This window comes from Talpa occidentalis, unplaced genomic scaffold, assembly GCF_014898055.3.
Source record: "Talpa occidentalis isolate TD23 unplaced genomic scaffold, MPIMG_talOcc4v2.1 talOcc4.7, whole genome shotgun sequence".
In the NCBI taxonomy this organism is placed as follows: Eukaryota; Metazoa; Chordata; class Mammalia; order Eulipotyphla; family Talpidae; genus Talpa; species Talpa occidentalis.
Genome location: NW_023605083.1, coordinates 43205465 through 43232648, shown reverse-complemented (window position 1 = coordinate 43232648; position 27184 = coordinate 43205465). Strand labels below are relative to the sequence as shown.

Below are 27184 nucleotides of genomic sequence, written 5' to 3'. Positions count from 1 at the left end.
TCAGAGAATTGTGCTTCTGGGATGTTGTGAAATGTGATGGGCAGCTGAGTGCCTTCTGCAGCCCAGAGGTATAATTGGTTCAGAGGAAATACATCTTTGAGGCTAATATTACCTGTCTTTCTTCAATTCCCTATATAAATATGTTTGGAGATATTACATTGATGATTGGAAGCTGTCAGGATACGATGCACAATAATGTGGTTAAAGGATATTAGGCAATCTTTTTCAAATACCGAGGAGCCAATCTGATTAACCTGTTCAATAATAACTTTGAAGGCAATATATTCACAAGCATGTATTTATCTCTAGCCAAGTAATTAAAATGCCAATCTTCTCTATAATTTCAGAAATCTCAGCCTCTTTAAAAAGCCCTCAAGAGCCTCACCATCACTATTCAGGTAGGATGCACGTGCACATGGACATGTCAGCTGAGCTGAGCATCTGTGATTCTGCATTTGTGAAGAGAAACATTGATGAATTCTATAGTATCAACATGACCCCCACCTTGAAAAGTTTTCATTCAATCTGATAAGAACATTCAGATGTCTTACCTTGCTATCAGTTTGAGAAAATAAGTTTGTTAGGATGTAAGAGAATCTGGATTAAAACATGTTTGTTTGTTTGTTTGTTTGTTTTGGCAAGTTCCAAATTGTAAAGGAAAACTATGACTGTGAGATCTAAAAATTCCTTGCAAGTTCAAAATAGGCCCAAAGCCAGAGGTCTCAGATTTTTTGGAAAGGGAAAGAGACAGGCCTGACTCCAGCTCTTTAAGGAAGGATTTTGTACCCTCATCGGACCCTCTGAACATATAGTTGCTTAATGAATGCCAACCCCACTGAGAAAGTTCAACAAAGACACTTTACAAGGATGTTATTAAACAAAGATGTCAAGGGTCTTTCTCTTAAGCAGCATCACTTCAGAGTGCTTCAGTTGTTTTTCTTTCAATGTGGGAATAATTGTACTTACCCTTCCTGAGGAACAATTTGCCAAAGGGCTAGTGGAGAATTGAGAGGAAAACACTTTGAAATGCAAAGTAAGATAGCAACCCCTGGACTCATGCCATTGGGTGGTCTTTTGGGTGTCATTGCTCTCAGCATTGGGTGAGATATACACGGGCAAGCTTTTTACACAGTCTAAATCTTGGCACATCAGTCAGTGTTTATTGGCAAGTGATTACCATTATTATTATATCAAGGTCATGTGTTCAGGGTCCAGTAACAGACTGCCTTACCCTGAATTTTCCTCTGTAGTGAATAGTGTTTCAGTGGCTTCCAGACTCCGCATTCCAGATTCTTATAAACTGGGTATTTCAGCTCGGCAGTAATCTATTATTTTGACTCCAGCTGTCAACTTAAGAAAGTCTCTGGTGAGGAATACTGTAACTCATATTGACTCTCATCTGTTTGGATCCGGCTCTTAACAGGAAAATGCAGATCACTTGCTTCTAATTAAAATTGGTCTTCAACTCTCTCTGGGAAAAGGTGAACTGTGCAAAGTCAACAGTAGATGTCCCCACAGTCCACCGTGCATTAGATTTGCTCTGGGAAAGAAAAACCAGAGATGGAAGATCACAGATTAAAATGCCTTTTGAAAGGAAAGTCCACATATGTATGGATTAGTATGTGATTTGATATTCAGGAGAGTGGAGGTGAAAGTCAGACCTCAGACCATGTTACTCATGTAATCTGTTACTAAGACTGGGATATCCTCCCTGCTTAAGACATAAGTTATTTAAAAAACTGTATTGTAGATAATACTTTTGGTAAAGGCAAATATAAGAGGTCTTTGAATTGAAATATTTTAGCATTATATAAATATATTGTTGTTGGGGAGGTTTTCTGTAAATTCAACTCACTGATGCATAATTAAAAGAGTAAATCTGTTTGTGTTTGCAGCCATTGAAAGGAACAATTTAATGAGGCTTTCTCAGACCATACCATTTACACCAGTCCAGCTGTTTGGTGAGTGCTGTCCCCACCTCTGTTGAGGCTGTGCCAGGAAGGAGGCAAAACATGAGAGTAAATCACAGGAGAAAATATTTTAGTTGAACTTTTTGTTTTGCTAATGGTTGCACTTTAATGAGATAATTTTCTAAAATGGAAACTCTTGAAACTTCCCATCCAAAATCTAGGGTCAAAATTTATTTCTTTGGGAATGGGATCTATAATGAGCAGCAGTTAGGAAGAAAGCAATACCGTTGCACCTGACTTTCACTGACTTAGGCTGGAAGTAAATAGGAAAGTAAAAAAATCAACCAGCCATATGTAATGAACACAGAAGAAAGTGATAAATGTCAACATGATGAAAGCTAACTGGTCTCTGAAGAGAAACACTTTGTATATTGTTTTTTGTTTGTTTTGTTTTGTGTAAACTACTTGTATAGTGCAGACAGCAGATGCCTTTTAAAAGAGTCAGTAGTGAACTAAAGAAGATTGTATTAGCTAAGGCTACCAGGGTTTCTTTGATCTGTGAGATTATAACAAGGGTCCCCACGATGTCTTAGGCTGTGATTCTTCTCACACTCCTCACGTGGGGAGATCGGGTGGCTTCTGACAGTTGCAAATGTCTTCTGTTTCTGCTGGGCTCTGTGGCTGGTTTTGTTACTCAGTAGTTCCACTCAGTAAATCCTCTAGGTATTTAGAACTCTACAGATATCTTCAGTGTCATTTATCTGGGTATAGAAAAGAATTTTTTTTAAAGGAATTTACTTATTTATGCATACAAGAGCTGGGGTGTAGATCAGCGGTGCTGGGGTGGGGGTGAGAGGATTCACCAGAGACAGAGTGGGGAGCAGGTCAGGCAGACAGACTGAAATACACTGCTGAGGGGAGCAGTGGGCAAGACAGGAAAGGTCTGCTGCACCATGTGGGTTAACTCCCTGGCCAGGATCCAGCTTATGCTGCAGTGGCTGGGATAGCTTCATAGTGCTGAGACTTAATTAACCCTTTGTGCCATCAGGGAGGCCCAAAAAGAAATTTTTGAAAATATTTCACCTAGCATAACTGATAATGTTTGTGAGTAAAAATTAAATGCGTGACTGAGTGAATAGATTCCTCGGTAAACTAGTACATGTGAAACAGTGCTCATATAAAAAGCTATTTGAAGCAGAGGTAAAAGAAGAAAATTAAATGCAATCTCAACAGAAGTTGTGTGTAGGATTTATTTGTTATGAAGCATTAAATACTGAATTAGGTGCAGGCTAAGCTAAATAAGAATCGTTCCCTGCAATCCTTTAATGGGGAGGCTTTCTAGTAGTTTAAGAACATTTTGTGTCTAAAGTAGTTTAAGTGGGATTGAGTTTGTATCCAAGGTTCTAGTTTCCTATAGCTAAGTTAACATATTTAATCTTTACAAAAACTCAGTGAAATGAGTGTTATTTTTATCCCCAAATGCTGATGAGGGCAGTGAGGCTTTAAGTAACTTGTCCAAAGAATAAGGAAGGAGAAGGTATGATCCTGCTTCCATCTAATCCCATCTGTTAAACCATGGATTTAACCATGCATTCTGCATGAGAGTGATATCACCCCCATAGGAGCAAAAATTTGTGTGTGTGTGTATATATACACAAATACACACCTAGAATAAGCGAGTACATAACAGATATATAGTATGTCTTGGCTTATTGAAAAATAATGGGAGGGACTATTAGGGACAAAAGTTTCCTTAGGGACATAAATAGCATTATGCAAAACATAGGGGTAAACTGTCTCTTTAGAAGTATTTGTCCTTAACAAAAGAAGCACATCCTTACTGCTTTCATTTTGTTGTCCAGTTATAGTCTATAAGAAGAGCAACTTAATTCTTGTATAGCATCTGATGTTTTGTTCCTCTTCCCCTCTCTTTACTGGACAAAAAATAGCCTGAAAACTTTCCTTCTCACTGTCTGATTCTAAACTGATGTTTAGGATGCGGTCCATGTCCCAGGCACAGGAGCTCACTGAGTTCCTTACCTGCACTTCTCTTTCAGCAGGAGAAGAGGTAACTGTCTACAGACTAGAAGAGAGTTCCCCTTTGAACCTTGACAAAAGCATGTCTTCTTGGTCCCAGCATGGGAGATCTGCAATGATTCAGGTGTTGTCCCGAGAGGAGATGGATGGCGGCCTCCGCAAAGCCATGAAAGTCATCAGCACCTGGTCAGAGGATGACCTTCTCAAGCCGGGGCAGGTTTTCATTGTGAAGTCCTTTCTTCCTGAGGTTGTGCAGGCATGGCATAAAATCTTCCAGGAGAATACTGTGCTTCATCTTTGCCTCAGGGTAAGTCAGAGACCTAGAGCCCAGATGGACAGATCTAAGAAAACAGATCTGACTACATCTTGATCGAAGGCCATTATCTTCAACCCTAAGGGAAACCTGTTCTTTTTTGGAGGTGGCAGTATTATGTTATTTTTGTTTTGTAGAGATTTGGTCTTGAGTGTGAAGTGGTGGAATTTAAATAGGATAAAATATCACATCTGGGAAGCTTCTAGTAATTTTATGTTTATTAATTAGTAGCTAGCAAACCAATATTTTCCCCAATGTTCCCTATTTTGTAGGAAATTCAACAACAAAGAGCTGCTCAGAAACTGATTTATACCTTCAACCAAGTGAAACCACAAACCATTCCCTATATGCCCAGGTGAGGAAATACTGGCATCCTGGCCCTTCATTTTAAGTAGGAATTTCTATCAATCTCTTCTCAGCCCCAGTAGTCAGAAGAAATACTTGACCCATGAGGAATTTATCCATGATCTTATTTCTTACCTCAGTTTTGGGTTCTTACTCCCACAGTTCTGGAGGTTGGTAAAAAGAAAATAAGATATCCCAGAGGTATCATAGCTTAAATCACTGAGTTTATGTAACTAGAGAAGGGAAGGTCAAGCAGAGACCATGACTAAATCTTAATTATGTTAAACAAGCAGATAAATCCTGACTGTAGTTGCTAATGTCCAGGAACATGATGGTAGAAAAACATTTCTATTTTAAGCACAGTTTCTTCCCTCAATATCTTATAGAAATTAGAGCTTTATAAGATCAAAATCTTGTTACTTTCACTTGAGTGTTTCCCCTTACTTGCATTCATTCATTCATTCACTCAATAAGACTGAACATAATTTGGTGCTGAGGACTTACAGTAAGGTTTTATTGTTTCCTTTACAAGGAACTTTATAGAGCATGGTAAGAAGAGTTGGGAGTGGTATGCAAAGACTTAGAAAATTTCCCCAAAGTTAAGAGAGGCAGGTTAGCATGAGAAAAACTCCCAATTTTTGCTTCTGGTAGAAGCCAAAGGACAAGGGCATCAAGGCTGTGTAAGATGAGAGTTAGGTAATCTCACCTGTGACTCTTCAGTAAGGTGAGTCCCAATTTTGCTGCCTTGTGAGAGATCAATGACCAATTGTTTCCCTCATAGGTTCCTGGAAGTTTTCTTAATATACTATCATTCAGCCAACCAATGGCTGACCATTGAGAAGTATATGACAGGAGAGTTCCAGAAGTACAACAACAACAATGGTGATGAAATTGCCCCCAGCAACACCCTGGAGGAGCTAATGTTGGCTTTCTCTCACTGGACCTATGAGTATACTCGGGGAGAGCTGCTGGTTTTGGATTTGCAAGGTGATTGATAGCCAGAACTTGACTTTAACAACTGTGAGGCAAAGCTCAGGAAACTGACTGGGGTTGCTTTTCTCTTTGCCATTGTCACCTACATTTGACCCCAGTTCTTTCTTCATCCAATGCTGTAGTTAGGACCTTTAGTGGAGACAGCCCTTGACAGTGCATGCTTTTTTTTTTTTAAAGATTTATTTATTTAAGGCCTCCCCAGTGGCGCAGCGGTTGAGCGCTGGGCTGCGAAACTGCCCGCAGCCTCTGCAGCACCAGTTCGATCCCTGGCCGCTGGCGAGGGTCCCACATGGCGTGCAGACCTCTCCTGCCGTGCCCTCTGCTTCCCTCAGCAGTGTACTTCGTCACTCTGCCTGTTCTGCTCCCTTCTCTGGCTCTGGTGAATTCTCTCATCCTCCCATGCTTCTCATTGTACCCAGTATAAATAAATAAATCTTAAAAAAAATTAAAAAAATAAAGATAGATTTATTTATTTATACAAGAACTGGAGTACAGGCCAGATGCGTGAGAGAGTGAGAAGATTCATCAGAGACAGAGCAGGGAACAGAACAGGCAGGCTGACGAAATACACTGCTGAGGGGAGCAGTGGGAGCAACAGGAGAGGTCTGTCACGCCACTGGGACCCTTGCTGGCTGGCCAGGATTGAACTGGCGCTGCAGAGGCTGCAGACAGCTTCACAGCGCAGCGCTCAACCACCTGCGCCACCAGGGGAGGCCTGACAGTGTATGCTTTTAAAATTTTAAATCTGAAACCTGAAAGATGGTATCTGTTTTCTAAACTTATTATTTGTGAAACTGTCTTTAGTGGGAGTAACCAGACAGGTCTCCTGAGAGATCTTGTAGGACTCAGAAGGGGCAATGTGTAGAGTTATGCTCTAGCTTTCAGGAAAGGTGGGTTATTGATTTCAGATACCTGGTACAGTGGTGATCACACCACCTCTCTGTTTGCTGTTGAGATGAAGGGGAAAATATAGACAAGTGATTAACTGCTTAAAATGTAAAGGCATGTATAACTTTGACCCAAATGGGAAATAATTTTTCCAGTTTTACCTTGAACTTAAGTCCACAATAACAGGTAAACACTTACACATATAAGAAAGTTTAAACTCTGTGTATTTTTTCCCATGACTTTGAGTTCATTTCTTTAGCAATTTATATTTTAGTTTGCTCTTTGCTATGTACCTTGATATGACAGTTCATGAAAGTACAAACTCAGTCTGAGAGAGGAGACATGGTGCATTCTTATTTAATAGAAGCCTTTGATCAGTGCATCTCCCCACTATCAACACCTCACATGTGATTTATAATCCTGTAGCACAAAACAGAGCATCTCTAGCAGGCTTTCCTTGCAGGAACTGAACGTAATGTGTATTAAGGTCAAAGTTTAGTCCCTGGGCTCACTGACTGTGGCTTTGGTTTTAAATAAGGGATTTAGCCCAGGAACTTTCATAGAAGTTATCTCATTTAATCCCAGGAGCAGCACCTCTAGGTAGATTTTATGGGGAATTTAGGCCCAGAAAGCTTAAATAACTTGCCCAAGGTTGCACAGCTACTTAATGGGGAACCAGGAAGCAGACTTAAGCTATTTTGACCATCCATGGTCTTTCCTTCTCACTGTGCTGTCCTTTATTCTTTATACATTCCATACCCGAAGGACATAACCATGTTCTTGTTCATTTAAAAAGATCGAGACTTTTCCTCGTTCTCTCTTAATTTCCCATCTCTCCAGTCCTGGGATTTTGTGCTGAAAGTCAGGCATAGAGGCTGGGGACAGTACATACAGGGATCCTGGGGTTTCATGATCAGTGTCCAGTAAGAGTATAAAGCCATTTTGATTGAAATTTGTGCCACGTGCTGAAGGATGTACATGTATGTTATAACTACACATGAGGACTTGTGTCCTTTCAAATCTGTGCTGTTCACAATGTTGAATTACATTTCAAGCCCTCAAACAGAATGTTTTAGGATGCAATATGAAGTTAAAACAGTTGGGATGATTCAGCTTTTAAACCAGCAAGTACTTGATCCATGTAAATCCAGCCTGCTGCTGCCCAAGGCATCTGCTTTTGTAGCTCATGTTGTGGAGAGGTTGATTGTTTTCATCTGTACTTGAGTGTGTGCTTTGAATTTTGGGTGGAGTTGTTTAAAAAGCAAAATCAGAAACAAACAAACAACACACATACAAAAAAAAAAAAAAAAAAACCAAAGAAAAACTTTAAGGAATTAATGACGACTCTTCAGTGTGTTTTGTATTCTACTTGAATAGGTTTTTGTTTAATGATGTTTATGTTTGGGGATTTTTATGTCTCTTAGTGATCCAAAGTGACATTAAACAGAACAAATGCTGCATTGATAGTCTTGGGGGGGAAAGGGAATTAACTTTATTCTTTTACTGGGTAATTATGTGAATTGCAGAAATAGGCCACTCTAAGTAAACTCTGTCAAAACATTGGCCTTCAAAGAAGGCAAGAATGGACATCATAGAATGAGCTTGAAGAAGTTGAGATAGTCATTGGAGAATTTTGACCAGTTGGTTAGACACGAGTTTATGGAAGGACATGAACCATATAATAGCAATTATAAGCAGTTATGTGTTATTATTACTACTAGCTAATATTTATTAGGTACTTAATCTATGCCAGGCACTTGGTTAAAGGCTTATGTGCATTATCATATTTAATCCAAACCAGATTGGCAAAGAAAAATGGGAGAATATAATATATTCTTAAAGGTTCAGTTATATTATATTTAAATGATTATTATTTCTAGTCTTTGGGGAGATGACATACATCATCTGGGTGGTAGGAGTGCAGATTTAGAAGCCAGTTAACCATATTTAGGAGGAATACTCCGGAATTACAAGCTGGAGTCTGACTCCTGGCTCCACTATGAAATTAGCTTGTCACCAGGGGGTGACCACTTTAGTCCCACCCCTCATTTGTAAGTGGAGAAAATAATATTATGCCCTTAACTCATAGAGTTGTGAAAGGGCTAAAATGAGTCAAGTTCCTGATACGGAATAAGCCCTTAATAAATATTCGTTAATATTAAACCTCTGATGATTCTTTAAAGTGGAGGTTAACCTTGAGTTGTGGGGAGTCTCCTCTTAACTGTGTGGTCCTGGTGGTAACTTCAGGGAAACCTCAGTTTTGGCATCACTAGAATGAGTGCCTGATCAACTTGCTGTCACTCCCTATTACTAGGGAAAGAAGGAATGAGAAATGAGGTAGTTTTGTTCTTTCTGTTTCTTCTTTTCTCCTCCTCTTTACTTTCTTCCTAGGGAGTACCAATTATTATACCCGGATCTGCCACACCAGGCCAGGAGGCTAAACTCTAAGGAGAGATTTGACCAATTTTGCTCACTTATAATTATTCTGTAGTTTTCCAGTCTCTTTCCTTTTAAGAATGTGAGAGCCTGAATCATCGTCATTACACTTGAAATCCAACATTCAATTCCCAGCAATGGGAATTAAAAACAAATGCATTTCAAATTACAGTGGTCTGTAGCATTTAAAAAGAGGTCATAATTTTTCAAAGAACTTTTGGAGATATTAATTTTTTATTCAACTAAACAATTTTTAAAATAAGTCAGCATTTGCATCAGTATCATCATCATGATGAATTCTACTGCTACAAAGAAATAACTTTTTTCCATAGATGTAGGAGTTCATTGATGTACCCCACAGTGATTGGGATCAAATGTAAGTCTCTGGGTTTCTCATGGGGGCATGCTACTTATTGTCTGTTGGTGAGCACTTACTCCTTTAAAGCAGGTAAAGAGATGTCACTGGGATTTTTAGAAGTTAAAATGCCTTATTTCCTTCCATATTTTCTAAATATCTGGTAGAACATATGGGTAGGATGGGCTCCAAGGCTGAAATTTGCTTGTGAAGCTGGGAGGGGTTGGGGTGTATGAATGATTGGGTCTCTAGGCTGCTTTCTATTTTTCACATATTAGAATGCCCCTCTGCCAGTAGAGGACCCCTACATATATATTTAGTAGTTAGTCTCTGCACTGTCGGATTGGATTTAGGGATACCCTCATTTTTATGGGGAGGGGTCTACTCATTAGGAATCACAGGGAATGACATTATCAGAATATGACTTCAACAGTGGTAAGAGAATAGAATTTTATTTCACAAGAGATCTTGACTGATCAAAGTTAATAAAAATGGCAGTTGACATTTTTTAGCTTCTGCTAGGTCAGCCACTTTGCTAAGCAGTTTGCATATAATAGTTCATTTAGCACTCACAGTAACTCCTTAAGATAAAGTCCCATATTATTTATATTTTCAGATGACAACACTGAGATTTGGAGAGGTCAAATAATTAGAAGGTGAAGGGACATGAAAGGACCCTTGAATTCAGCCTATGTAATAAGCAATAAGATTTAAAGTAAATGGGAGCTAATATGATTTTGGTCAACTTCCCCCCTCTAATAAAACTTCCTTTTCTCAATTGACATGATCTGTTTAGGTGCTGTCACATCCCTGATTTTACAATTTACTCAGGCATTAGCCTCAAGCTTTCATCATTGCTGGACACTTGACGCTCAAATTTGGGTCTGAGCTTAAACATATGGAGGATTGTTCAGCCTCTTTATTGAAAGCACGTGGCTGTCTTTTGGTTTGCTGTTCTGCTTATATAGTGCATAGTTAGAAAAGTATTGCCTCTCTAGGATTTTCCTTCTTGTATCTGTAAGGAAAATAACACAGACAAGCTTCTTCTTCTTTTGACTTTTTCTTTAAAACAAGTAAAGTTTGAGTAGTGCTCATCTATCTGCACCCTTCTCCCTGAGACTGTGTTTCTGTCTTACTTTCCTCTTCCCTGTTCAAGTCAGTGTGCAAAGAGATTCTAAGTGAGGGGTTCTTTTTTTTTTTTTAAGATTTTATTTTTTTTAAAAGATTATTTAAACAAGAACAGGGTACAGTCCAGATGCGCGGGAGGGTGAGAGGATTCTCCAGAGACAGAGCGGGGAACAGAACAGGCAGACTGATGAAATACACTGCTGAGGGGAGCAGCGGGAGAGGCAGGAGAGGTCTGCCCCGCCATGTGGGATTCTTGCTGGCCGGCTGTGATGGAACCCACGCTGCAGAGGCTGCGGACAGCTTCACAGTACAGTGCTCAACCACCTGCGCCACCGGGGAGGCCCCTAAGTGAGGGGTTCTTAAATAGAATTCAGAGCATCTGTGTCTGTGTACTTTTGATCAGAAAAAAACATACCTGTACTTTCACTAACCCGTAACTGAAATTCATCATTCCTTTCAATTATGATGGAGACTGCAAACCATAGGGGTATTAGCAATACCTGTGACTTTTCATAACAGCAATACAGGTGTTGACATATACTTTACAGGGTTGAAAGATAGGTCAAAATATTGTTTATAATTATTGCTGGATGTTAATGTAGTTATTAGAGCATGTTTTAAAGCCTGTTATATAACATATTAGTAAAGAAGCACATATATTGCAATATAATATTAAACATGTTTTTTATCACTCTATTTTAGTTTTGTTGGTTTCTTCTGTGTTTAAATTGTGCATTTTAAACTTCTGAGAAGTCTCACCAGACTGACAAAAAGGATCATGACATTTTATGAAATGGTTGAAAATCCCTACTCTAAACAATTATTTTCCTTAGAAAGTCAGTTTCTTAGGGGAAAGATCTATACATGATCAGGATTACACTTAGCATGTAGATTTGGCATACAGTAAAATATACAGAAAAAAGCAAATTAAATTTTAATATTGGTTAGAAAACAATTTTTTTTTTTACCAAATAGAAATATAAACCAATGGTATAAATTGTGTATGGCTTTTAAATAGTGTTCCCCACAAGGTTGGTCTCTTCCAAGCAAAGAGAACCATTGCTGAATAGAAAGTGATTTCAGAAATTGTTGGGTTATACTCTGATAGCATGTTCTCTTGCCTAACAGGCTGGCCTGGGAAAAGTTATTGCCAGGGGAGGTCAGTCTCTTTGCCACCAGTGTTTCATAACAGAGATTCACTTTGGTGTAAATCCCTATTTTGATACATGTTCACTTGAGATTGTATTTATCCTTTTGTGCTTTGGTGTCATTTTTTTAAAAGTCCATTTTATTGAAGAAGAGCATACATTCAAGAAAGTGCACTAAGCACACATCTCAAAAAAAAAAAATTCACAACTGATTATCTCTGTGTAACCAGCACTCAGATGAAGACTTTGGGGGACATTTGTATTCTACTGCAGAATCTATTACAGAGTCACACAGCGCGCAGTGCCTTGCTCAGTACTCATGGACTCCATTCAAGGAAACTGTGGACTAATGGGAGGGAGTTTTGACTCTGCTTGAATTCTGTTATCATCACTTGTGATACAGAGGACTGTGCATCCTCTGAAAAATTGCTTTATCTCTTTGAACATCAATATACTCATCAGTAAAATGAGGATTTGAGGATGTTAATACTTTTTTATGATCATTCAGAATTAGAGAAAATAAAATCAGACTGTCTAATATATGTGAGTGGCAAATGAATGATGAATGACACTATCAGTAAGTGTGAACATGCAACTAAACATTCATTTGTAGCCTGGAAGTTTATTATAGCATACTAGAAGGGTTTTGGGAAGCAGTTCATTAACTAAAATTGTCAAACACATCTGGACAATTTTTATAGCACACTTATTTCTTATGATGTTTAATTTACTATAGGGTGGATGTAGGTTTAAAATTTGATTTTTATTTTCTTGAATTTCTGAGAAAATTCAATCCCCATTTGCTAAATGCATTTTCTTTTTTCTTTGGAGGTGTTGGAGAAAATTTGACAGATCCATCTGTTATAAAACCTGAAGACAAACAGTAAGTTAATGTATGATGTTATCATTTAGAAAATTGAATTTAACACATTGTACATGGTTCTTCCAAAATAATTTTTAAACATTTACATTTCTTATCTAGATTCTAGAAAGGTTTGAGGCAACTTTTATTTATATCCAAATAAAAGACAATAAGATTTAAAATACAATAAAATGTTAAAGAACACATGGATTTGGAAATAGGGGGGCAAATATGAAAATAAAAGAAGATTAAATCTCGAATTAAGTTAGTACATATGGGTGGAGATTATAAAGAGCAATGTAATAGCCCAACCTGTGTGGTAAGTTAGACTCTGCATTTTTTAAAAAAGATTTATTTATTTATGCATACAAGAACTGGGGTACAGGTGAGAGGTGGGGGGGGGGCGGTGAGAGGATTCACCAGAGACAGAGTGGAGAACAGAACAGGCAGAATGACTGAAATACACTGCTGAGGGGAGCAGCGGGTGAGACAGGAGAAGTCGGTTGCACCATGTGGGTTCCCCCATGGCTAGTGGGATCGAACCGGCACTGCAGAGGCTGCGGACAGCTTCACAGCGCTGTGCTCAACTGCCTGCGCCACGAGGGAGGCCCAGACTCTGCATTTTTTAGTGACCCAAACAAAAGGAAATATGGGTAAGTTCAGTATCTATAGGTTTTGGCATGAAAACAGTGTCACAGGGAAGCCCAGTTTCCTTTGATGTCTTCACGATAGGGTCATTACATCTTCTTACATGCAGTATCTTCCATTACACCCCTATAAAATGATAGCTGAGGGCATTAAGTGTGCTATTCAATAATATCAAATCCATGTGCAGCCAAAACAATGGGGCATATATATGAAACATCAGATGGTCTGTCTTAATTAAGAAATGAGGTTTCAAGATATGGAGGGATGAATCATTTGCCTGTCCTTTGAATCCACATTGTAATTTTATAAACAGATGTTTGGCAAGTCTTTGGGGATTAGAGATCTGAGGTTGTATGCTGTTAAATGTCAAGTAGAAGGAAAGAAGTGATGGGCTCATTTAGGACTAACCAGTAAGTAGAAGATAGTGGTTCTCAAACATGAGCTTTCATCATAATCTCTAATAATATAACAAATTTCCAGGTGGTTCTGATGCTACTGGTCCAGAGACCACACTTGTGAGAACTTCTGGCATACATCTTTATTTCTTAGTTGTCCTAAATGTTAATACTTGACACCTAGTTTGTAGCAAAAATATATTAATTACCTAAGAGAGTAACTCCTAGTCAATAAAATCTGAGATTTTTACATTTCCTTTCATGGAACTCAAATTGTAAATATTGACTGCTTTAGTGTTTTGTTCTTTTACTGGAAGACTTACTTTAAGTATGGTCTCATCTGTAGGTTTCTGTGCAAAGAGTTCCATCCAAAAATGTCATAGCCATTTTTTTTTGGACTAGGTAAGCTGCAGAAGATATAGGAGATCTTTATGGCTCCTATGCATCTAATTCCTATGACATTAGACCATGGAGTTCATGTTCTAACCATTCAGGTACAGATAGCCTTTATCATTTTTGAGAGCTAAAATGTTTTTAGCTAGGAATATTATTTCTTTAGTTTCTCTGTGTACCCAAGAATCTGTAGTAAGAAGTTTGTACTTCAATTATCTCCTTTATAATTTTGAAGTGAAAATTTTTTGCATATATAATAAACTAAGTTTATTTATACTCTATCATCTATTAAATTTTGATCTTGGCATACATCATTTAATATGACCTGAATATTTCCAACTTTTGGGATTCTGAGTTATATTATTCCATTTGACAGTAGAGTATTTAATTACAATCTGTAGGTCAGTATGTCTCAATTTCTATTAAGCTCACCTAGGGAAATAAATGCTCACAATAGGCATCACTTCAGAATCTCTGCCCTCAGGTTCTTGGTGAAAAGTTCTTCATGTGATTCTAATGGGCAACCAAAGATAGGAACTTCTATCTTATAGGTATTTTTTATGACTTAAAAATAGGAACTCTGGAAACACTGCTTTTGTGAGATCACTTAATTTTGGGTGCTGCTGGTTTCACGATGAAGGTAATAGGATGTACTCTTTTCTCACAACGGTGATGAATTATATCTAATTCATCAGTGCAGCTCACATTTTTGTGTTAAACCTTTGCTCCACAAAGCCTGGGCATGGCTCATGCACATTGCATGGGAGAGTGTCAGAAATGCAGAATCTCCAGAATCTCCCTATCCCTGCTGAATCAGAACCCAAATTTTCACCAGCTCCTCAGGTAATTTGATGTAAATGAAAGTTAGAGAAATACCAGTCTGGTTAAGTGGTTTTACATGTTTATTTTACCCTTAGTGTTGGAAGCAAGTATCTCACAAATGAGCAAATGAAAACTCAGTTAAGATGGCAACTTGCCTACAAGAAGAAGGGGACAGTGAAGGGGAATTAGCCTCTACCCAAAGAGAAGATGGTTTGGGGATGCAAATTCTGATACTATCTCTTGTGCCTGTGGCCTCTTAAATTCCCCAAACCTTGTACATGTGAAGACTAAGTCCCAGGCCTTTTCCTCCAAGTCCTCTCTGGCCACTGAGTTCCTCAGGCCATTGGCCTCAGTGGAGGCTGTCTCCATTCATGGTAGTTTGGTGTTGTATCTTTTCACTTGCTACCTTGGTGAATTTGGGCATTTGACAAGTATCAAATGATGATGACGATAATGGCAGTGATGACGATGATGATATGTTCTTTAGCAAATCTCTGTTTACAAGGCAATAATTAGTATTTCCTCAAATGTAGAGCCAGGCTACCACCTGCATACCCTGTGCTGTAAAATATCTGGAAAACAGTTGCATCTTTGTTTCTTGAATGTGGTTCTCCGAGATTGCAAGACTGTAGGTGAGCTGTAGGGGTAGACGCCTGTGACTGTCCCTTTCACCCTCCTCTACTCCCCTCTGAACAGACCCCTTCTATATACATGTTATACTAATTTTGATTCTCTTGTTTTAACTTTCATAACTCATAGAGGCAAATGATTTAGCTTACAACTTTTATCTAAAATCAATGTTATATCTAAGTTGAGGGTTTTCATGCAGTAGTAGGAGGAAGAAATAGGGATGGAATGCAAGAGTGAAATATTCCAACAGGGTCATGCTATAGAGACTATAAAAGGAATCCTTCAGTTTTAATAATTGAAATAACACTTTTCATTTTCCACTTTATCGGCATCATAGAGTTCTGGTAGTAAATATTGAGTGTTTCTTCTTTTTTTTTTTGCCACATTTGGTTTCACCTTATTGAAGTGGTTACTTACCAGCTGGACGGAAAGAGAGGAATAGTTAACAAGAAGCAGCTTAAGCAGCCGGGTAAATACCACCAGAGCCGTACTTTGTAAGGGCGATTGAGTGACCAGGAAAGTTAATCCTGGGTGTCTGTTCACTTTGTCTTCCCAAGAGATTTATTCTACCTACTTTCCTTGGAGCAAAGAGGCAATCTGAGATCAAACTGACATCAGCCCTCATTCCAAGCTTGGCACATCTTCAGAGCAGCTACTGTTATTCAGCCAAAAGGAAGTGGAAATTGAGATAAATGTTTCAATACTCAGATGGAAAAAAGTCCATTTTTACACCACGTCCCTTTTGAAAAACCGCATTCCTTAGAAGCAAAGTTTATTGTTTCCTTTTGTGATAGTTTGCTTTTCTTTTCTTAAGACGTGGTATTTAAGAGCAGTAATTGAGTTCAGATTTTAAACTGTGCTGTTTCCACTCTGCATGTCATTAAAATAAAATATTAGCTTTCATAGTTTCTGGTGTGCTGTGTTCCATGATGTGTGGAGTGTCAGTCTGAAGAGTAATGGTTGTGGGTGATCTGATAATGGATAAACATTGATCCTAGTTCTTCTAAGGATCTTTTATAATTGCAGCCTACCCCAAATGTGCCTAGTGTAGACTGACTCTAATTGTGACTATCTCACCTACTTTTGGCATATGTAGTTTGCTTTGTAAAAACAGTGTCTAATGGTAGTCTTGACTTTGGCAAAAAGTTCAGTTATAGGACTTTACAGAGAAGAAAGAGTTGCGAGTGGTACATTGGGGTTTTTTTTTTTTTTACTTTTGTGTCTGAGGATATGTTGATATTTAGAAAAGTATTTGGGTTTGAAACAATGTATGCACATTTTTTTAAGAAAATGTGTTCCAATAGCACATTAATTTTACTTTGTACCTTATCTTCTGGGTATTCTAGTAGAACATTTGGTAATGAATGTCATTCTCTCACCCCATATGCATTAAAAAGGGTCTCACTGTATTTTGTTTTAATGTGGTACATAGAAAATTCCCTCTTCTATTAGATTAGTGTTGAAATGAGTTTCACAGTAGGTCTTGGAGTTGGGTACAAAGATTTAAGTGCATTTGAATTTTAAATTTGCAAACCTAACATTGTTGCTTCCCCAGAGTGCTCTGTTCTTTGTTGGCTCCTTCAAGTTTACTGGGTTACTATGGGATACTGTTCGGTATCTCAGAGAATCCTAGTTGAGCTCCTTTTTCTTAACTGTGATCTAATTGATATTCTGATATTTCCTCTAGATCAAGAGGAATGGTGTTTGGACCAGCCAATTTAGGGGAAGATGCAATTAGAAACTTCATTGCTAAGCATCATTGCAACTCCTGCTGCCGGAAGCTCAAACTGCTGGGTATGCCCCAAACAATTCCATTTTTCTCTAAGTAAATCTTTTCTAGAACAACATCCATTGTAACCTGGGATAGAGTAGAAAATCTTAATCACATTTTTATCTCATTCGAAGTCGAGGCTTGACTTTCTGACTGCAAATTTTTCAAGTCTCTAAAGGGATTAAAAGGACAGGGATTTACTTCAGGTTCTGCCAAAATGTGATAAAACAACATTGGACCTAAAACGCGTCGCAGTCTCTCCAAGGGAAAAGTTCCACTGACTTAATTGGGGTTAAATTGGACAGAAGCAGGTCCCTTCCCCCAGTCCCCTTTTGGTCTTGCGTGGTACCTACAGAATTTCTATTCTTACTCATTCGACACTTGGGAGAGTGGGGTGGGGTGTGGAAAGAAACAACAGCTGTCATTTAAAGCAGTGCTTTTCACTGCAAAAACATGCCACTTTAAACTTTGCTTTGCAATATATTAATTTGATAATATGCTATACTTTCTCTGAAACTAGTATAATCACTGCAGAATATATTCCTTTCAATAAAAGCAAACAGGTGGAGGTCTGTGCCCCCAAATTGGCAGTCCCAGCTCAGTCAAATTTTTTTTTCATCTCAGAAGGAATGCCTGGTTTCTAAGCTTGCTTGCTGCTTTTCTTAGGTCATACCAAATTGCCTGTAGAATGGAATTCCACATGTTTTATAACAGAGTAGCCCTTTCTGCTTTATAAATCAGTGACCACACCCTGAATTGGAAGTCAGTGCAACATCATTATCTGTTGTAACTTGGCATGGACTAGGTGTAAGTTTAAAACAGAGGCAGACAATTTCTATTCTTGCTTAAGTTAGAGGTAAGAAGAACTTTTGTGGGCACTTGGTAAAAGACTGGGATTTGGAGCAGGCTTCCAGTTCTATCAGGAATGGCCTATTAGCCGAGGTGTTAGTGGTGGTAGGTATGTGGGTTAGGGATGTCAGGCTGGAGTCACCAGAAGAGGAGGCTGTCTCTCACATGTAGGTGCCCAGGACTCACTCTCAGAGACCATGCGGCAGACTTGGGTGTAGACATCAGTCCACAACACATTGGCTGAGTCACCACTGGCCTTTTGTCTGGTCAGAAGGATCCCAGGAAGGAGCATGGACTGGATTGAGAGGCAGTGGGTCTTCCAGATAGGGTGCTATGGAGGGCAGGAACTGATGCCTATTTGAGTCGGGCCTTGATTACAAACTGGAGTTCATTGCATTAACTCATGTCCTCAGGCACCATCCTCTTCCCAGGCTGAGTCATCTACCTTGGAAAAGGCAACTTTCCATTCTTGAAGACACAGGGACTGCAGCTCATCAGCCAGGAGAAAGGGAATGTTGAGGTATAACTCACTGCCTCCATCCTTGATGCCAGTTGGCAGTCAGTTCTATGTGATTAAAGTCGAGTTTATTATTTTGTTTAACACACACTGGTGGATTTTGAGTCAGTAATTCAGTACTTCCTCCATCTCTAGACCCAATCCATGTTTCCTTTCAAAACCTTAACACATGGAAATAAGAAATACCCTTAGTCATCTGGTAATCTGGATTAAAAAGTAGTTTAGTCTGGAATGTAGAATTAGTGATTTTTCTTTTTCTGTTTGATTGTATTTTATTTTATTATTTTTATTTAAGAGGGGAAGTTTAGGATTGCATATAGATCGAGAAGCGGAGTGATTGAGCTCTCATTTCAGTTCTGCTTTTCACTGCCTAAGTGACCTTGGGGCTGAGGTTTTCTCATCAGTGAACTGGAGACAAGTGTACCTATTTCATAAATTAGGTGTGAAGATTGAAGAAATATTTGGATATGTGCAATAAATATTTGTTATTATTAAACTATAACCTGTATTAGTTTAGTCCAAATAATTTCCATTTAATATTAAAAAAGATAACATAAGGAACATATGTAAGGTTAACAAATTTAGCAAGAGAATATAAAATGTACACAAATATTTAAAAAACACCCTCCTCTGTTTGTTTCTTCCTGAAGGTTACCCCTATTAATATTTTCTTTTGATAACTTCCTTTTAAATGTAAGAAGGAGATTTTAGGAACCAATATTTGGATGAAACTCTCATAGGTGGGGCCAACCCTGAGGTACAACTTAATTTGAGAAAACTGACTACCAGCTCCTCAAGTCCACCATTTTGGTGAACTCACTGGTCCTGTCCATGATTCAACAGAGAAAATACCTTGTTTCCAGTTTGACCTCACCAAACTCTGGCCTCGTCCTGCCTGATAGGGCACTGCATATTGGACCAAGCACCCCACTCTTTTCTCTCGCTCCAGTGAATACACTTAAAGCAGTGCAAGGGTGTTATAGTCACACATGGGCAGGGGGAGGCTGGAGGTTCAGACGTAGTTGAGGGTTTGAGTTTTATATGTAAGTGTCTTGGGGGAACAGAGACCTCTCTGAGCACTTGGAGAAAACCCAAAGTCCTACTATCTGTGTGAATAATATGTTCTTAAGGATCCCCTGTAACCATCTTAATTGGTCTTTCTTGCAGACCTAAAAAGAAATGACTATTCCCCTGGAAGAATAAATTCTACTTTTGGACTTGAAATCAATATAGAACCAGTGGAGGGACCTGAAGCTAGAGAAAGGAGTAGTAATTCTCCAGAAGATCTCACACGATTGTAAGAAGGGGAGGAGTAAGAAGATGGCAGCCTGCGCTCCGCGAACCCTATGGTAACGTAGATTGATGGACACGCTGATTATGTCAGAGCCTCTGTCAGGGTGGCCTCATTCTTTGAGCCTCCTTGGGACACGGCTTCTATGTAGCATGTCTCCCCCTACCATAGACTTCACTGGTATATAAAGGACAGGTGCTTTGCATGCGTTCTTCATCCTCAAGTTCCACAGGAAGCCACTGGCGGGGGGCAGCTGGGAATCCTTCGTACCTCATTGCTTTAGCTGGGCTTGTAGACCCATGGAGCAGAATGCCAAGAGCTAAAGAACCGGGGAGATGAAATTATTTCTCACTATTTTTGTGCAGACTCTAGTCCCCCCCTGCTATTCATCACCTCACCCACATTTTGTATTTATGTATAGGTGTACATAGAAATATTTTTGACTTCCTCTGCTCTCCTTTCCAGCAGCACATGATTTCAAATAGCAACAATAAGGAAAATAATGCAAGGAGGGTGTTTTTACACAGACTGAAGCACACTCCTGTACAGGCTCTCCATTAAACAGTTAGTATCCTGGTGAAATCTAGATGGGTTTGAGGTTTTGTCAGTGAATCATGACACCCGGGCATTTCAGGTTTCTCGAAAGAAAGGAACAGGGAGATCTAAAACAAATGTTCTTGCTTCTTTTTTTTTTAAAAAAGGTAACAAGGATAGGTAAAACTAGAAATTATTAAGAAATGTTTTTCCTTCTCCTAAGCTCAGTTATCAATTAGAGAGCTAACTTTAAAACAGCAGTTCTCTTTCCAAAGCTACATAAATAAAATTACGGGCTAAATTATTCTATGTCAGGTCCTGTGGGGAAAGATGAGTTTCTGGCTGAAAACATGGTTCAAAGGTGTTTGCTTCATTTTAATGCCAGTTCTGGTAGCTTCAAGAGTGCTGGAGTATATAGTTTCAGCACAGCCTGAGAATGTGTGATCAGTTTTGGGGGCTTCAAGGAAGGCTTCCTGGAAGCCACACTATACAGCCCCTTGGGGACTGGACATCCCCTTCTGCACTTGTTGGGGCCTCTCTACCTCAGAACCAGCATAACTTTTCACATATGGTGGAAATGGAGATCAGGGAATCCTCTCCCTTTGTCCTTTCCATCACCTTTCCTTATTATCAGGTGTTCCAATCTACCAGCAACAAATGTCCTCAGTTGGAAAAATTTCCACTCTTCTGTATCTTTATTTTTATTTTTCTCTATCTTTAGCCCTTACATTAGGTGACTTTTTTTTAAAGTCAGCACTCTGCAATATTACATTGCAGGAGTAACCCAGATATAGGGGGACAGAAAACTAAGGATTTAGAATGCCAAGGAAGATGTCTGGTTACTGAATGTATTGCATAAGTGTGAATTTATACCCCTTTTACTTTGGACTTGGGGGTGGTGGGAGGTAGGAAATGTGGGTGATTTCTTGATTGACAATGAAGATAAAATGCGCATGCATTTCTGGGTCTTAACTGCTTTATCTGAGTCTATAAATCAATAAAGGATCTGTCAGTACCTACTTCAGTGCTGTGATCAACTATGGAAAAAGCAGTTTGCTTGTCCAAGGACCAAACAAAGGACATTAATTCACTGGCTATATATTTGTTACTTGGAATGGAACTTGAAAACAAATACATTTGATTTCACATTTTTGTGTCATGCCTTTTTCTTTCTTAAAAAACAAAAAACAAAAACAAATCACCAGAACATTTTAAAAAGATGAACTGCTAGGCCAAGTTCGCTGTGGGGTTGCCGGCATGCAAATACCCATGAAACAGTCTTGACTTTGAGTGATTCATTACCTTAAAATGGTACTGTGTTCATACTTTCATTGATTAGTTTTATTCAACAGCTATTTAATGCCTTCTGGGAACCATATAAATGATGGAGGATCCAGATAAAAAAATCTCATTTTTTTTCCTTTTTTTTTTTTTGCTTCCAAATTTGGATTTCAGATTATTGCTGAAACATTTATATTCTGGGCAAATGTTGAATCTGGAGAAGAGTCCCTTACCTTATCTGCCTGCAGGCAGTAGGTTCAGACTGATTAAGAGAATTAGGGAAATAAGAATATATAGCCAGAAATGTATTTCAGAACCCCTGAGGAAAAACTGGCTGCATAATCCTTGCATGAGTATATTCTGAATCTCACAGGTGGAATCCGAACTTGGGGTCCAGACAAGCAACCAGGTTCCCAGAAGTTCTTCCCTAAGGCATGTTTTGCACAAACATTGCTTTCCAGATGTTATTTATTAGAGCTATGTTCCCCACCCCACTGACAAGCAGTTGCCTTGGACTAGCTGCTGGCTGTGAGGGGCAGAGCTGAGTAGTCAGGTGACACTGTTTAACACAGCTCTGGGCTCTAGGAGACACCTCTTGCTTCTGCAACCCATCTTACATCCTGGTATTTCTGGGAAGGAGACGTGGAAGTTGATGAACGGAGAGATCTGTAGAAAAAATTGAAAGGGACAATGGCCGCCGTTACCTCGTTACGGTATCCTCTTGTCCTGCCTTTCTGAGACCTGCCTCAGAACCCTTTTTTTTTCCTATAGTTCCTGCCCAGAAGGAACCTTTGACCTGTGGCAAGCTTTCAGGTCCCACTTTAGGTTGAATCTGATTGGCTGGGCATTTGCCCATGAGGGGATGGGTAGTTTTGGGTGTTTTATTGGGAAATTCTTTTTGGGAATATTCTCTCTTCTCTCTATGAACACAATTTTATTAAAGTTCTTAACCCCTAAGAGCATTCTTTGCCTTTGTATGCACAAATGTCTGGACTCTTTTAGAGCATGCAAGTTTGGAGGTGGGGGGGGTCTCAGGGTATCCCTCGGTCTTGCACTAACACAGAGGCCGTGTTTCCTGGAGTGATTTCTGCCCTGTTGATACCTGAAGCTTTTGACAACCATGAGGAATGAGAGCAGATAGGATTTGGGGGATTTCTCACCCTGTTGTTATTTTCTGTGACTGCAAAATAAGTAATGTGTGACTTAGAGTCACCAAATAACCAAATTCCATGTTACAGTAACTGGTTTTGATTACTGTTGTTTATTACTGTCTTAGATGACTGCTCAGTTTCTATAAGTCATGACACAAAGTTCCCTGTCATGACTTTTCTGTCTCCATCAGTCACCAGCCTCCAGCACAAAGCGTGGCACATACTGTGCTTTCAACATTATTTGTTGCATGAAATAATAAAACCTTCAAATGATAATGGATTTAATTCACTAAATAATAAATCAGATGTTCATTTTTAATCTAGAAGGGAATGATTACCAATTCCTTAAGAACCAACACAATTCTTTTGATCTGTCTGTTTTAATTTTCCAGGAAATAGCTTTTAACAACTTACACCTTGTCTGTTGAATTCTCAACCAGTTCTTGCCCTTGTCATTGTCATGATAATACCAGTGTATGGTCCTTCTTACACTTGACTACTGAAATGAGATAACTTCTCAGAAACCGCCTAGAAATAATCATCACTTTATTACCCTTTGAAAAGAAGATTGAGAGAAAAGTCATTTGAAGGATGGTTCATTACCATGCCCTAGTATGATTTCCTTACTCACATCTCTCCAAAGCACGAAAAAGGGAGGATTATTCTCTGAGGTCAGAGTTTGAAGGCTGTGTGTTTGCCTCTTTGAAGTCTTGGTATTTAATTTTCTGTAGTCATTTGTTGGGCAATTTTCTAAGAAACTAGTTGAAGCTAATTTATCATAAGTTAAAGTCAAATGACAGAAAGACTTTTTCCCCCTTAACAGCATTTTATTCCACAGAGGTTAGCTTCTGAAGGGAAATGAGACTTAAATAGCATTTCAAATATCCAGCCACATGGGTGGGTATACAGAATAGAAAAGGTTCTGGAAGTCATACTGATTTTTTATTTAGCACATTTATTATTTTGTGACTTTTCTTTCTAGACCAAGATATGCACACATAAAATAATTTTGTGAAATACCCTCCTAAAAATAGTTAAGTTGCTTAAGTTTTCAAAGAGAAGCTTTTTGTCCTGAAGGTATAATAAACCTTGGTCTGGTCTCTATTGTTGAGAGACTTTGTTACAACTTTATATAATTCATTTAACCTTTCTCTTAACTCTCAATGCTGAAATGGAGATGAGATACTTACCTTTTAAAATGAAGGCGAACAATAATGAGAGATCATTTATATAGTCCTTTGAGAGTCTCACTTAAAAGACTTCTTGTGAGCGCAGGCTCCAGTTAAATAATAAGGAGTTTTATTTTTGATATTATGTGATCATTATTTAATGTTTACAGAGGACACTCAGTGGACCTGCTTCAATATAAACACAAAAGTGTTTTTGCTATTTCTCCCTTCCCAAAGGGAAAAGCTCATTGCTCCCTTTTTATTTTGAAGTTTAATTAAATAGTTCAAAAATCAGGAAGTTCATCATTTCATAGTGTCTTCTAATATTTTGCTTCTTGATGGATTTGGGTTTTCCCAGCTAATTTCTTTTGCCATCTTTTGTTCAAAGAAAATCTCCCAGAAAAATTAAAGACCAAAACTGGTATACTCGGTAATATTTTTGTGTATGGAAAGAAAGCAGGTTTAGAATCTTTATGCTTGTCAAAGCTGGTGGTTCACAAAACTTATAATTAATTGTGATTTACATCTTGTTGGTATAGGACTCTTTAGTAATAAGAAAATTCTGGGCTGCAACTTGTTAATGTCTCCTTTAAGTGATTAACTTCCTTAGCATTCTCATGTTCTGGCGATTTATTTATTTTTTCTTTTTTTTTAAAAAAAAATTATTTATTTATGCACACAAGAGCTGGGGCATAGACCAGAGGTGTGAGGATGACAAGATTCACCAGAGACAGGGTGGGGAACAGAACAGGTGGATCCACTGAAATGCACTGCTGAGGGGAGCGTCAGGAGAGACAGGAGAAGGTCTGCTGTGCCATGTGGGTCAGTTCCCTGGCCAGGGGACTGCTGATAGCTTGATAATGCTAAGACTTAACCCCTTGTGCCAAAAGGGAGGCCTCTGGCGATTTTTTTCATGTGAACCTTTAGAAATTCCATCTGCTCAATTAGTCACAAAGTCCTTGCAAATAGAATCTTTTGATTAATGATTGATCAAATGTAGATGTAACAGTTGCCTTTTATTGGCCAAATTTGGAAGTCATGTCATTGTGCTTTGGCTTCTAATCAGTCTTTTACTTGGTTCTATTAGTCAGCAAGTAAGAGATCACAGAGCCTCAAGATGCTTTGATAACCTATTATGTTGTGGGTTGAACTGTATTTCTCCCCGCTCCTCCCAATTAACATATTGAAATTCTAATTCCCTACCTCAGTATATTTGGACACAAGGTCTTTAGATAGGTAGTTAAGGTTAAAAGAGGTCATTACTGTGGACCCTGATTCAATGTGACTGGTGTCCTTATCAGATCCTTGGGGATCATTCAGAACACACAACTCTTAGGTCCCTCAATAAAACAGATCTCCATTTTGCCATCATCATGGAACTTTGTCCTCACCTGCAGCAAGTTGAAAATGCTGCTCATAAGAAATTTGGTTAAGTTAGATACCCAAGGAGGAATCAAGATTTAAAATGAGGTCAAATCAATGACATGGAAGGTTAGCCAGTACTAACCAGCACACTTAAAATTAGAAAAACATGAAATGTTATAATAGTTTGAAACACAGATTTGAAAGTCAAGACCTAATTTAGGTCACTGGAAGAGAAAATCCCACTGGCATCTGTAGCATGTTACCCTTTGTCCTCTCTGCATCTGTCAATGTCTAGGAAATATTTCCTGAATAGTTAATGGCCATTTATAGACTCCGAGTCCATGGTAAATCTACTCCCTCTTGAGGTTATCACAAGGTTAGTGCAAAGACAATGAATGGGTTCTTTCGTATCTGGCTCTGGGTCTGCCAGGGACCATTTCTGCCCCTACCTTCATTTCCCCCCCCCCCCCAAACCCTTCTTTCTGCCTTCTTAGGCATTTGGATATTTGCTGGTCAAATAACAACTATTTGGTAATGTCTAGTGATGTTCCAGCTTATCAATTTATAGTGAAAAATAGAATCTATGCAAGCTACAAAACATTTATTAGCCTGACCATCACACTGTGTCCCTGCAGGTCTTAGAAAATGGATTACAATCAGAGTGCATGGAGTCAGAACAAAGAGAATTAGATGAATCAAATATTTAATGATGTTAAGCTAAGACATCCTGTTTCATCCCATCTCCTCCAGAGGGATGAGCCTGCCAGTGGGAGTGGATACCCAAAGTCAACTGTACTCCAGATTGATTCCAAAGGCTGCACAGAATTTCAGGTGACTTAGATGAGCCTTGAAAAATATGGATCATAATAAGAAAATACTTCTTTTCTCCTATTTCATTTTTCATCCTCACACCCCTCTGTCTCACCCTGCTTCCTTACTCCCATCTTTTCTTTCTCTGATTCCTTATTTCTGTTACACCTTTTTATACTACACTGGCTGCAGATATGGAGCAAATAGCATCATTAATTTTACAAGATACTAGAGCTGTAGAGTTAGAAAATATAAAGATAAAAGAATAAAAGAAAATATAAAGATAAAAGAATGGGAGAATGTAATGAGATCCAAAGAGATTGTGCTTCATTCACAGTTTATATAACTATTGCTGGAGGAAGGAATAGAACTCAAGATTTCTAAGCACCATCATTTATCTTAGTGATGACTGAATTTGTGTCTTAAGGCAAGTAAATGTTGCCTTATTTTATTAAAACCCTGTTTTCCCCAAAATACGTAGCTATTTCTGTGACTAAAATTTTAATTTGGAAATCATTCTTAGGCTACCAGTAAGATGGGTCAAATGAGACTTAATTGTCTATGCTCTTCAATGAAGATAATTCATTAGATACATGATTTCAGAATTCTAGTCACAAAATTATATTGCCAATTAATGATTTTAACGATTCTCTTTGATTATTTTTTATGTGCATATGTATGCATGTGCATTTGTGAAAAAATGGAAAGTAACTATTTGAATGTCAGGCTTAGGCAAAGATTGAAGATTTCAAATGAAAAGACTCCAAGATTTGGATTTCAATGAGCTTGTCAAATATTTCATTTTAGTTAGTATGATTTATAATTATTTCCTAGTGTCTTATTAGGCCTCTTAGGCTTGTGGCATGCCTTAAATTTTCCAGAAGAGGATATATTGGATGGTAGAAAATTCTCTAGACCTTGGAGCCAGATGTACTTATGGTTCTGCCTCAAAGTTTGTGACCTTGAGCAACTTGTTTAACCTCTCTGAATTCATTTTGTCATCTGAATATTGCTGAAAAATCTGTTTACATACTGACTTGTGTTTCTTCTTGCTGTTCTCTATCCTAAAAAAGGAAGGTGTATGTATGACTTTACCTCAGGATGTTAATAATTTACTGCATGAGTTGCAAGGTTCCTGGATGA

General features: G+C 38.5%; 1 protein-coding gene across 7 annotated transcripts in view; it reads left to right on the top strand.

Moving 5' to 3' along the window:
• TRPM6 (transient receptor potential cation channel subfamily M member 6) overlaps positions 1 to 21413 on the top strand; it is a 122464-nt gene extending 101051 nt beyond the window's left edge. For 6 of the 7 annotated variants that reach the window (XM_054688891.1, XM_037491818.2, XM_037491819.2 and 3 more), the window contains 8 exons: positions 348 to 398; positions 1896 to 1961; positions 3968 to 4254; positions 4533 to 4615; positions 5387 to 5592; positions 12385 to 12436; positions 16991 to 17097; positions 19608 to 21413. In XM_054688891.1, coding sequence (XP_054544866.1) covers positions 348 to 398; positions 1896 to 1961; positions 3968 to 4254; positions 4533 to 4615; positions 5387 to 5592; positions 12385 to 12436; positions 16991 to 17097; positions 19608 to 19741 — 986 coding nt within the window. In that variant the 3' untranslated portion in view covers positions 19742 to 21413. The remainder of the gene's footprint in view (positions 1 to 347; positions 399 to 1895; positions 1962 to 3967; positions 4255 to 4532; positions 4616 to 5386; positions 5593 to 12384; positions 12437 to 16990; positions 17098 to 19607) is intronic. The other variant, XM_054688890.1, reaches the window with a different exon arrangement.
• The last annotated feature ends 5771 nt before the right edge of the window (positions 21414 to 27184 follow it).